This window comes from Homarus americanus, unplaced genomic scaffold, assembly GCF_018991925.1.
Source record: "Homarus americanus isolate GMGI-L3 unplaced genomic scaffold, GMGI_Hamer_2.0 scaffold32929, whole genome shotgun sequence".
Classification (NCBI taxonomy): domain Eukaryota; kingdom Metazoa; phylum Arthropoda; class Malacostraca; order Decapoda; family Nephropidae; genus Homarus; species Homarus americanus.
In genome coordinates, this window is record NW_024737097.1 from 1,189,731 (window position 1) to 1,202,949 (window position 13,219).

Consider the following 13,219-nt stretch of genomic DNA (forward strand, 5'->3'; position numbering starts at 1 on the left):
AAAGAAAAAATTATATTAATCTACATCTCGAAGATGCCGGAAAACCAGCTTTTTGAAGTGAGACAGATTGTATGCGTATGGAAACACAGATGAAGGCCAAGCATTCCACAGTTTGGCTGAGTGAGGAAAGAACGATATACTATAGCGGGTTATTCTAGTGTGACTGACATCCACAGAGAAACAGTGGGCACCGCAGGCAAGACGAGTGTTACGAGCCCACGGCCTCGCCAGTGGTGCATTGCGGCGAAGAGAAAGGGAAGAAAGATTATCAACTAAAGGAGGAGAGTTAATAAGACGAAATGCCTTTCATTCCACCCTATCTAACAGTTGGACAGAAGAAGAGCCACCCCAGATATGAGAGCAGTACTCCAAGTTAGGAAGAATGAATCCCTTATATGCTTCAAGCAACTGCTCAGGGGTGAAGTAGCTACACATTCCCAGCTTTTGGGGGGCAGCTTTAGCAATCTTGTGGATGTGTGGCTTCTATGACATATTAGAGGAAATGGTGATGCCTAGCATATCTATTTTAGCATTAGGCAGAATTATTGCGTCCTGAAATGTGACTGGTGGGAGATCATCTAATTTGGAAAGTGTAATTGGTAAATACTGAGTTTTATTACTACAGTAAGTCCTCACTTGACGTCGGGGTTACATTCCTAAAAATGCGACATTATACGAAACAACGTTAAGAGGATCAGTATTCCCCATAAGAAATAGATAAAATATGGGAGTTACTTTCCTGAGCCTCCCTTTGCCCCATGAAATACATTACATATACAGAAAATCATACACATACAACTACTAAGTTTGTATTGGTAATCACCGATGGGCGGAGGTGGTAGAGTCAGCGTGTGGTGGGTAGTGAAGCAGAGGAGATGGATGGCGGGAGGGGAGGAGTATGGCTGGAGCGGAGGAGGAGGGTGGCGAGTCACTAAGACTGTGACGAGCCGAGAGAGCGTAGCGCGGCCAGACAAGAGCGGGTGATGCGCCTTAGAAAGTAGTCTGTGACGACGCAAAACGACGTAGTATCGGATCACTGGGACGTTAAACGATTTTTTGGTGTCCAAAGTTTAGCAAGGTACAGGTAGTACCAAAACAACAATAAGTGCGGAATTACTATATTGAATTTAACCAAGAATCTACCTCCCCATTCTGAGATGCAGCACAGATCCTCATTGATAAATGTAATATCAGCTCTAGAAACAGATCTAGTTTGAGAATTAGGGGGAAGGGGAAAATGTGAAGAAGGGTGAATAATATAATCATCTGTGTAAGAATGGATTTTTTTTTTTTTTTTTTTGTCACGTGGAATAGCCCACTCGGGCACAGGTCATCGACCCGCAACGGGGCCCCCTCGGTTAATGTAATTTCGATTAACGAACTGCCTTCCATAAGAATCTTCAATTCGGTTAACGAAAAAAAATTTGATTAACAAAATCCCTACGAAAATCACATTTTGTTTTGAACATCAGCTTATAATCTGAGGAGGTACTCAGCCAATTCAGCAATCTCTTCTATGTTTACATTTGTTTCCATTGGAGTAAATATCAAGAAAATTGTGCTCTTTAATATTTGTGCATTTTTTATACAGTACAGTGGTCCCTCGGTTAACGAACTGCCTTCCTTAAGATTCTTAAATTCGGTTAACGAATTTCTTACGAACCGACCTCAACATGTTTTCGCTTGCACTGGCCGGTCAACCAGCTTTAGTATCAGTCCGCCAATACATTAATCGGTTCTAGGGCTTAAATTCCTTACTATTTTAGTAAATATCAAGAAGTTTATACTATTCAATAATTTTAAAAGTTTAATATTCAATTTTTTTGTCATTTTAACAATTATTGAGCATAATTGAAGGTAAAGTGACTAGTTTAATGCGCGGCATCCAGCCTCTTAACACAACAAACAGGCGTTAGTCTCTCTCTGTTTTCACTGGAGGTAACATCTTGCTTGAGACTCTCTTCAACTAAACGCTTTTTTTCTGTGTTTCCAAGCAAATTATTGGTCATTTTGAAATATATTTTACATATTGACAATATATAATGCAGTGCAGTGTTGATTTAAAGAAAATAATCTTTAAATACACCAAGAGAACTAAAATTTTTGGGTGAAATGGTGCCATGGGGTGACTTCTCTTCCACCCCAATGCCTTCTCTTCTTCCTTCTCCTCCACCCCCATTCTAATTCCCATCATCATCATCATCCAGGAGCCTTCTACATACACACCTCAAAGTAAGTGAACTTTTCTACCATTTTTGTTGAATTTAGGCAATTTTCGGTGAGCTGGAACCAATTACCCAAAAACCCATTGAAACAATGGTTTCGGTTAACGAACTTTTCGGTTAACGAACGACCTTCTGGAACGGATTGAGTTCGTTAACCGAGGGGTCACTGTACAGTGAACCCTCACTTTATACGGTCAATTCAACCCACGGCGGTCCGCGTAAAGTGAGAAACGCGTAAAGTGAACAACATAACATATGGGATTAATTGAAATAGAGACCGGGCCGACCCCCAAACTCCACTTTTTCAGACACAATACCTACGTTGTAGTAAAAATAACTTCTTAATTTTATGATGGTATGCACACACAATTAATAATTAAGAGAAATATCAATAATACTAGGTTTTTTAACACTTACATTAGTAGAAAAGATGGCTGGGCACACGGGGATGGGCGGTTGGTTCCGAGGCAGAGGGCAGATTATTGGCCCTCACCTGTATCACTTGTATCAATTGTATCACTATCCACCACAGAGGCTTGCAGGGCCTCTTTGTCAAACTCCTCAAAGTCCATATAAGTCCATATCCTCACTATCATTATCACTATCACTGACTTGGGCCGGCTGTGGTGGGTGGCGGGTGAAGAACTCGGTAATGTTTTGATGACTGGGCGACCTTGTGCGCACCCTGCTTGCACCGCTCTCCGCGTAAAAGGGTACACACCCCGCGGAAAGTGAGCATTCCGGTTTCGGCACGGTACCGCGTAAACGTGGAAACGCGTAAAGTAGGACCGTTTAAAGTGAGGGTTGACTGTATAGTAATTTTTTTTACATTAAATTTACTACAGCTACAACCAGGGTCTTATTTTCTTCATTTTCTCATGTAGAACTATCGTTCTTGACTCCCGGCTGTAAACACTAACAAAAACAATGGCGTCCCAACTCCGCTTGTGTGACCATATTATTATTCATTTATATTGTATAAGGTGCATTGAGAAACATTATTTAAAGAATATAGTTTGCAGTTTTCATTAATTGTATTGTTTTTGGGGAAAAGAGGGTAAAAAGCCACACAAAAGATATGAAAAGGTCACACTTGGTAACACATCTCATTATTGCTTTATTTTAATGGTAATTATTGATTCGCGATAAGACGATTCACCTTACACTGCAATATTGGAGGACACATTAACGTCGTTATTCGAGGCTTTACTGTACAGCTTTGCCCTTAGGACTATTATTTCTTTTATTTTTTTCACAATATGTACAGTGGTCCCTCGGTTAACAAAATTTCGGTTAACGAATTACCTTCCATAAGAATCTTCATTTCGGTTAACGAAATTCTTACAAAAATGTTTCGACATGCTTTGGCTTGCTCACCAGCTGGAAGATTAGTCCGCCAATACAGAAATCGGTTCTAGGGCTTACATTCGTTAAAATTGGAGAAAATATCAAGAAGGTTGTACTATTTAATAATTTTCCAAGTTTTATACGAAAATTTTTAGTAATTTTAACACTTATTTAACATAATTGCAGTACAGGGAACTAGTTTTTGGTGTGCCCATCAGCCACTTCACTCACCCACCAAGGCCTCAGTTTGTATCTCTGTTCAGTGGAGGAAACATCTTGCTTGTGGGTCTCTTGAACACAGAATAGTTTTACCTTTTCACAATACAGTACAATTATTGGTCATTCTGAAATTTATTTAACATATTGACAATATATAGTGCAGTGCAGTGTTGATTTAAAGAAAATAACCTTGAATTACACCTAGTGAACAAAAAATTTTATGGGTGAAATGATGGCATCAAGCATGGGGCGATTTCTCTTCCACCCCCACTTCCTTCTCTTCTCCCTTCTCCTCCACCCCCACTTCTAATTCCCATCATCATCATCAACCAGGAGCCTTCTACATACACACCTCAAAGTAAGTGTACTTTACTGCATTTTTTTTTACTTTGCATGTAATTTTCGGTGAGCTGGAACCAATTACCCAAAATTCCATTGAAACAATGGTTTCGGTTAAAGAACGACTTTCTGGAACGAATTGTGTTCGTTAACCGAGGGACCACTGTATTTAGGATGTTGTGTGCATGTAAATGAGTTGAAATAAATGAAGAAAGTTATGTATATGTACAGTGAACCCTCACTTTACGCGGTTAATTCAACCCACAGGGTACCGCGGAAAGTGAGAAACACGTAAAGTGAACAACATAGCATATGGGATTAAATGAAATAGAGACCGGCTGACCCCCAAACTCCACGTTTTCCGACACAATACCTATGTTCTAGTAAAAATAACATCTTAATTTTATGATGGTACATGCACACAATTAATACTTAAGAGAAATACAGTCGCCACGTTAATGTCCATTCAAATAATGGACTCGACTCCCTCCCCCTTTTCTCACACTACACTCGCTGGCTCTTCCCTCTCTGAGAAATTTTGGGGAGAAAACCACTAGATTTTAAGGTATAGTTATAAATAATACCTCAAACTAAAGTTAGGATAATATAATTGACATTGCTGGATTCCTTGTAAGACCAGGAATATTTTGAATATAAATGTCATATATTTTGCACAAAAGATAACATATTTACTCAGAGTAAACAAAATACTTACATACTAAAATTTGTATGTCTAATGCAAAATCTATGATGTTTATATTCAAAATGATCATCAAATTGTAAGAATTCCAGCAATGTAAATTATATTCTGGCCGGATAATTTGCATGAATTTTATGAGCTAAATAAAAAAATATACTTCACCCGCGTAAAGGAGTACACGCACTGCGGAATGTGAGCATTCCGGTTTCGGCAGGGTACCGCGTAAACGTGGAAATGCGGAATGTGGGACCGCGAAAAGCGAGGGTTGACTGTACCTGAAAATACGAGTTAAAAAACAACCATAACACTTCACAGCTTTTCCCAGTAGCCTGTGGTTGATGTAATGAGTCACCATAAATCAGCAAGCACTCATAATAACAGTCACTCACCTGTGACGTCCCCCAAGGCACCATGATGGGACCTCTATGCTTCCTTATGCTTATCGATGATGCCCTAAGAGAAACCCCTGCTCGCTGGAAATATATCGACGACTCCACCATTGGGATCAGTGTCAACAATTCTGCTCCCAGCTATACCGTCCTTCAGGATTTATTTAACAGTCTCCAAAACTGGGACACCAACCACCACGTCACCATCAACCATACCAAGACCGTGGTTATTCACATCAACCTCTCCTCCGACATTGTCCCACCCCCTTCCATTACTTTAGGTCCCTACACACTCCAGGTTGTAGATTACACTAAGCTCCTCGGTGTTACCATAGACAACAAATTAAATTGGAAACCACACTTCAGTGAAGTTGTCAAATCCTCCAGTTTCCGTCTCCACCTCCTCCGCCGACTCAAGTCCATTGGAGCTCCTGCACCCTAGTTCCTCAGTGTTTACTCACCTATGCCTACCCAACCTGGTCTTCCTTCCTAAATGCCACACAATATAAACACCTAGAAAAAGTGCAAAAGAGGGCATGCAAGATTATTCTCTCCCCTTCCTACTCCACATATGAAGAAGCGCTCAACACACTGACCCCTCTCGGCTCTCTCTGACCATCACCATGACCTCATCTGCAAATTTGGTGAGAAGCTTTTGCACCAGCCTCGATACCGGCTCCTACTACCACCCAAGGTCCCTCGTCCGAGAATTGCTGTTTTGACACCACAACCGCATCCAGCCCATATGAGCACGAACTGATCGCTATAAGAACAGCCCAGTCCCAACCATTATAAAAATTATCAATAACTTGTAATCAACCAGTGTATTCACTCCAAGTCAGTCTTACTTTTTGCACTGTCACTATGTTGAAATGCCCTGTAGTTTGAGCTTCTCCCCACCTAGTTATCATATATCATATTTGTATCACTTATGTTACTTGTATATTATTTGTAAATCAAGAGACCCATTCCTCAATTATGAAACTGTACACTGTATATTTTCAGCCTTTCAGCTGCCATGCTCTTTCAATAAACCGTTAATTATTATTATTAAATCCAGTGAAATATGGCAGGGAGGGAGGGGAGTTAAGTGCAGGTGACTCGTTAACTAGCGGTCACACGAGTCACTCCTCTTATCCGTTGCCAGGCGTATGATCAGAATATGTATGGGAGAAATACATATCTTGTAATCTAATTTGAAAACAGTGATGGGCCCAGTGATAAACAAATCATATAAACCATGCATATACCTATGATAACATAATAAGAAGCACTGTACTGTATCCTTACTAGAGTGAATGAAATATTCCCCAAAAACAACAATTGACAACTGTTTGTTTCCCACCTCCTGGTCAACCAGCGCCACGGGCCTAAAATGTTCTTTGCTCAGTTTTGGGAATGGTTCTTAGGGAGGTTTCTTAGCACAAAACTCCCAAATTTTTTGTCCGAATCTTCCGAAAACCGGATTTACAGGGTCCGAATCTTCAAGGGTTCACTGTATATTTTATGAATTTTTAAGGAATACATTTTTCTTTTGTGAACAATTCAAAATTACAATAAAACCTCGATAAACAAAATTCAATGAATACCCTGTACTGGAATTCATTTTTTTTTTTTTTTTTTTATTATAATATACTTTCTGAGGTGCTCTGATCACAAAAAAGTATATATTTTAAGAAATGGGGAAGGTTAAAAAAAAATTTACGAAAACAATAACAGTTACCGTATATACTCGTGTGCAGTTCGAGTTTTTAAAGACCAAATTTTTAGGCAAAAAATTGGGGGTCGACCTCTACATGGGTAATAGTTTTGTTAGGTTGAATCCGTGCATGATGGGACGGGCGAGGAGCAACTTTTAGCTTTAGACATGAAAAATATTTACCATTTACCGTATATCACGGCCTATAAGGCGGCGGGGTGCATAAGACGCCCCCCCAAATTTCCATTTAAAAAGTAGCTTTTGAGCTCTATTTGCTGTATAAGACCAGTACCCCAAATGTGACACTTACCCACTGACTCAGTAGTCCTTTACCAACCATCCTTGATTTTTTAAAATAAGGCCAATTCACTTCAAGTAATGTCATCAAATTATACCCGCTGGTGTAGTGTAAACACTAGTGACGTCACTGAAGCGTGGTGGGAGTGTTCCCTCGTCTCGGTGGTGTGACTATTTATACAACATGTGGTTCAACAGCAACCACCGTATTCTAATTGTGGTGTTTCATTAGGATTTGAGTGAAAAAGGTTACCAGTATGTACTTACTACATACATTTATTACACAAATATATATATATATATATATATATATATATATATATATATATATATATATATATATATATATATATATATATATATATATATATATATATATATATATACTGAATATACTATGTACAAAAATGAATGTTCAATGAATTATTTATGGTGCATTAGGGTACTGGCCACTTCAGATGGGCTATAAATAGCCTTGTTATCTCCCCTCCATCTCACCCTGAGCCAGACGGAAGCGTCTTGGTAAATAACATGTTTGCTTATTTTCCATTTACTTTAAATAGATTTACCGAATTATTTGTTTTATTTATTTATTTATAATATACTGTAATATATTAAACACACTGTAATTATTTTCTTTAATTTATAAACTGTTTTGCGACAAAGGAATGTTCTCCAGTAGTGTTTCATTAGGATTTGAGTGAAAAAATATTACGTACTTACACAATTGTTCCTCTTACTTTGACAACACAACATACATACAGTATATTATTTCTCAGTTTTGATCTTTTTTTTAATTTTTGTATTTATTTATAGTTAGTTACTTAAAATAAGGCCAATTCACTTCAAGTAATGGCATCAAATATTACCAGCTGGTGTAGTGTAAACACTAGTGACGTCACTTGAGCGTCTGTAATTAACCGTCGATAGTTTCAAGAATTAATGCACTCATTTACTGAATATTCTTTGTAAAAAAATAAAATTTAAATCAATTATTTATAGGAGATAAATATTATTATGAGTAAATATACCGATACCGGTATGCATTACTGACCACCTCCACGGCTAAAAATAGCCCAATCTCGTGGTCACTTTCCCTTTCTTGTCTCCTCACTGGCAAATGGGGGGGGGGCGTGGGGAGGGGTGTGTGATGATAGCTGTGTTTATTACAGGGGTATAAATCTCTTTTACGGTATGTTAGACAGGTTTATAATACATTTTTATTATTTTAATATACCGGTAATCTTAATTTGAATCCAGCTTGCCAAACGTAAGTTTCAGTATAAAATAATTAGTGGTAAGACCTTGTGAGTGGCTTACGATGTTTTCATCACCACTTTTGACACACTAAACCACAATATTTAAGAGGTAAGAATTTTAAACTTGGTGGTTTAGACAACCCCCTAACTTTGGGCAGATTTTTTTAATGTTCAAATTTCGTCTTATAGGCCGTGATATACGGTACTTCTAGTAAACAATGGAAACGTAAAATATGTACCAATTAGTAATGAAAAGTTGTGCAGTTCCTTCAGCAGATGAAGCTCACCATCTTACAATAGGCTAACTTACCTTACAACGTGCTTTCAGTAGTCTATATTGAAGTTCTTAGCACAGGCTAACTTATCATATCATATACGGTATCACAGTACTCATTGATCTACAAAAAATACCTGTAATAAAAACCTTTTCGATATTTCACACTTAATATAATACCCGGTAATCAACCTCAGCTAGACGGTACACGTGTTTTACAAATCGTTTTCAGTTAAAAAACTGTTACATCACAGGTATATTTTACCTTAACTGTGCCTGAATGAATACCATATATACTCGTCTATAACCCCTCCCTCGTTTAAAGGTCGACCCTGGTTTTTTGACCAAGAAATCGTTAATTTATGATATTCCTCGTTTATAGTTCGACCCACGTTTTTGAGGGTAATGGAACAACAAAACCTTCACTAAACACGCTCTACGTCCTATAAACTGAGGCTCGCCGTGCATGAAACACGAGTGCCGAAGGCAAATTGTTTACCATTTATTATTACGACACTTTATACTGAAACGCGGGTAGTTTCAACAAAAATATTGTATATTTCCATTCAAGTATTTATTCAAGTCAATTAGAAGGGAATATTATTGTTATACAACAGTTTTTTAACTAAACCATTCGAAAAGCGATTACGGTATCATCTTTTGAACAAAAGAAAGCGAAAGTCATTGCTTTCGTCACGATTTTATCCCACTTTCCACTGTAATACGTACGTAATTTCAGCAAAAATATTACATTTCCGTGAATGTATTATATCAAGCACAGTATGAATAGAATATCATTGTAATATAACAGAATTTTAACCGAAAACACTTAAAAAAACGAGTAACATCTCAAGAACAGAAGCTTAGGTAAAGTCTTTTGTTTTCGTCATGTATTTTATCCTATTTTACATTGAAATACATCACGTTTCAGCAAAACTACTATTTATTTCCGAGAATATATTCGTTCAGGCGCAGTTAAGGTAAAATATACATGTGATGTAATAGTTTTTTAACTGAAAACGATTCGAAAAACACGTACCCTCTAGCCCTGTTCAAGGAGAAGACTGGGAGAAGCTGTTTGGTGCTGCAGACGATGACAAGGAAAATGATTTTGATGGGTTTTAATGAAAATATTCAGAAATATGGTATCGTAGTATTTATTCAAGTCAATTAGGATGGAATATTATCGTAATACAACAGTTTTTTAACTGAAAACTATTCGAAAAGCGATTACGGTAACATCTTTTGAACGAAAGAAAGCAAAAGTCATTGTTTTCGTCACGATTGTATCCCACTTTCCACTGTAATACGTACATCATTTCAGCAAAAATATTACATTTCCGTGAATGCATTATATCAAGCACAGTATGAATAGAATACCATTGTAATATAACAATATTTTAACCAAAAACTATTAAAAAAACGAGTAACTTCTCTTGAACATCGGAAGGTTAGGTAAAGTCTTTTGTTTTCGTCATGTATTTTATCCTATTTTACATTAAAATACATAACGTTTCAGCAAAACTACTATTTATTTAAGAGAATGTATTCATTCAGGCACAGTTAAGGTAAAATATACCTGTGATGTAACAGTTTTTTAACTGAAAACGATTCAAAAAACACGTGTACCGTCTAGCTGATACACAACAGCTGGTGGTGCGTGATGTGTCGTTGTAAACAATAGGAGGTTGAAGTAGATTACAGTGTATTATATTAAGTGTGAAATATGAAAAAGGTTTTTATTACCGGTATTTTTTGTAGATCAATGAGAACTGTGATACCGTATATGATATAATAAGTTAGCCTGTGCTAAGAACTTCAACATAGACTACTGAAAGCACGTTGTAAGGTAATTTAGCCTATTGTAAGTTGGTGAGCTTCATTTACTGAAGGAACTGCACAACTTTTCATTACTAATTGGTACATATTTTACGTTTCCATTGTTTACTGGCAGTAAATGGTAAATATTTTTCATGTCTGAAGCTAAAAGTTGCTCCTCGCCCTTCCCATCATGCACGGGTTCAACCTAACAAAACTATTACGCATGTATAGGACGACCCCCAATTTTTTACCTAAAAATTTGGTCTTAAAAACTCGAACTATACACAAGTATATACGGTATATTCTCGGAAATAAATAGTAGTTTTGCTGAAACGTGATGTATTTTAATGTAAAATAAGATAAAATACATGACGAAAACAAAAGACTTTACCTAACCTTCCGATGTTCAAGAGATGTTACTCGTTTTATTAATAGTTTTCGGTTAAAATATTGTTATATTACAATGATATTCTATTCATACTGTGCTTGATATAATACATTCATGGAAATGTAATATTTTTGCTGAAATGACGTACGTATTACAGTGGAAAGTGGGATAAAACCATGATGAAAACAATCAACTTTCGCTTTCTTTCGTTCAAAAGGTGTTACCATAATCGCTTTTCGAATGGTTTTCAGTTAAAAAACTGTTGTACAGGTATTACAATAATATTCCCTCCTAATTGACTTGAATAAATACTTGAATGGAAATATACAATATTTTTGCTGAAACTACCTGCGTTTCAGGCACGACGACCCGCAGTTTATAGGACGTAGTGTTTTTAGTGAAGGTTTTGGTGTTCCATTACCCTCAAAAACTTGGGTTGACCTATAAACAAGGCATATCATAAATTAATGATTTCTTGGTCAAAAAATTAGGGTCAACCTATAAACGAGGTAGAATTATAGACGAGTATATACGGTAATCAGATTTGCTATAGGCCTATTGAGAACTAAGACACTTGAGTATATAAATTGGCTGGGGCTGATCCGGTGTTGCCGCATTCGTCAGCTTTGTTTATTGAATAATATTATTCAATAATATAATAACATCTAAGATGTACAGTAAACCCTCGAAAGTTTGCACCCCATAAGTCAGGGTTTTGGATAGCCTGGACCCTTTTACGGTCATCAAACATTTGTCCAAACCCTTAAATATTTTTTGTTTAAAAATCCCACCGTACACAGTAATTTGAAATTGCCACCAGCGAGCATTCCCTTGAGGCCTATTTCCTCTTCTTGGACCAGTGAGTGAAAAGTTTGTTCCCCCACTCTTAGAATGGACTTGCTCATAAAGCTGCACTGTGATTGGTTAGCTGTAAGTTCAACACACATTGAGCCACAGAAAAATGGTAAGATTTTAGGTAAAATAATTCAAACAATGGTGATGGTTATCCTCCCGAGAAGAGCAGAGATGAGCGCATATTGCATCATCCATGTCACACACACACACACACACACACACAAGATAATCTAAACTTTGTACCTGTACATGTATAGTATGACACATCGGTAATAAGGGCAAATTGTTTTATGAAATAAATCTACTGATGTAAGAAAACATGAAGGCTTGCTTCAAAATGTTTTTTTATGGACTGGAGTTTAGGTTGATAAGAGAAAATTATGGTAACTGATTGTTCCCAAAAAAGTTAAGCACGAATTGCAAAATACTGTATAATATGAGTTATTTTTGTTAATTCCTTCATCACTGACTGAAATACTCATCTTTCAGATTGTTGCAGAAAGGGAAGGACATGCTTCGAATGTTCTCAGACTCACTATGTGTAGAAACAGTGGTCGTATTGCTAAAGATGGAGAGGAATCCACAGCTGAATTATGTGTTGGGCTCGACACTCCACTTAGCCCACAGCTTTACAAGGGAGTAATATAATCATTTGATTTTGGCTGGAAAGCTAATTTAATGTGTTTAAATGAAAGATAAAGAGTGGTAATTGTAAATACATTTGCATTCAAAAAGTTTATGTCACTATGAGATTCTTGTATTAAGAAAAGTAAGTTTATATTACATATATACTGTACTCCCTTTTTAATTGGATTTACCTTTGCATAATATAATGGTGTATGATGAAGTCTGTTATCTCTTCTACAATACTGTGTCTGTATGACCTAAAGGCCTCAGTAATTTGTTAAAAATGTATTCTTGTAATATATTTGATGATTTAGTATAAATTACAGTTTGTTTGTTTTTGAAGAAAGCATTTTTATGTTTTTTCCTGTACCTTGGTCATAATGAAAAGATTCTCTAGAATTCACATTGAGAAAATTTTAATTTTCTGCTATTTATTATTGCTGTCTCCCATCAGTTGAAATAACACATTCTCTCCCCCTCCTTTTAGAAGACCTTTCCCACAAGAGATGCAAGATGACCAATATCAGCAACAACTTAGATACTTCCTGACTTATTTACAGTAATTCTACCCAAAGTACCTGACTTTGCATAGGATGCAATAATCAATTTTACCCTAATCCAACCCATCCCAAGCTAAACTAGCTATACCTAACCTAACCCAACCCAATCCAACCTGATAAAAACCAAAAATAACCCAATCTTACTATACCAAGCTAACCCTACCAGCCTACCCATACCTAAATTATTATCATCACTAAATCAGCTACACCAGGCAGGGCC

General features: G+C 36.9%; 1 protein-coding gene across 1 annotated transcript in view; it reads left to right on the forward strand.

The window, feature by feature from the left end:
* LOC121873151 overlaps positions 1-12,781 on the forward strand; it is a 55,128-nt gene extending 42,347 nt beyond the window's left edge. The window contains exon 4 of the mRNA XM_042376469.1: positions 12,302-12,781. Within this exon, the coding sequence (XP_042232403.1) occupies positions 12,302-12,460 (159 nt within the window). The 3' untranslated portion in view covers positions 12,461-12,781. The remainder of the gene's footprint in view (positions 1-12,301) is intronic.
* Positions 12,782-13,219: the final 438 nt, after the last annotated feature.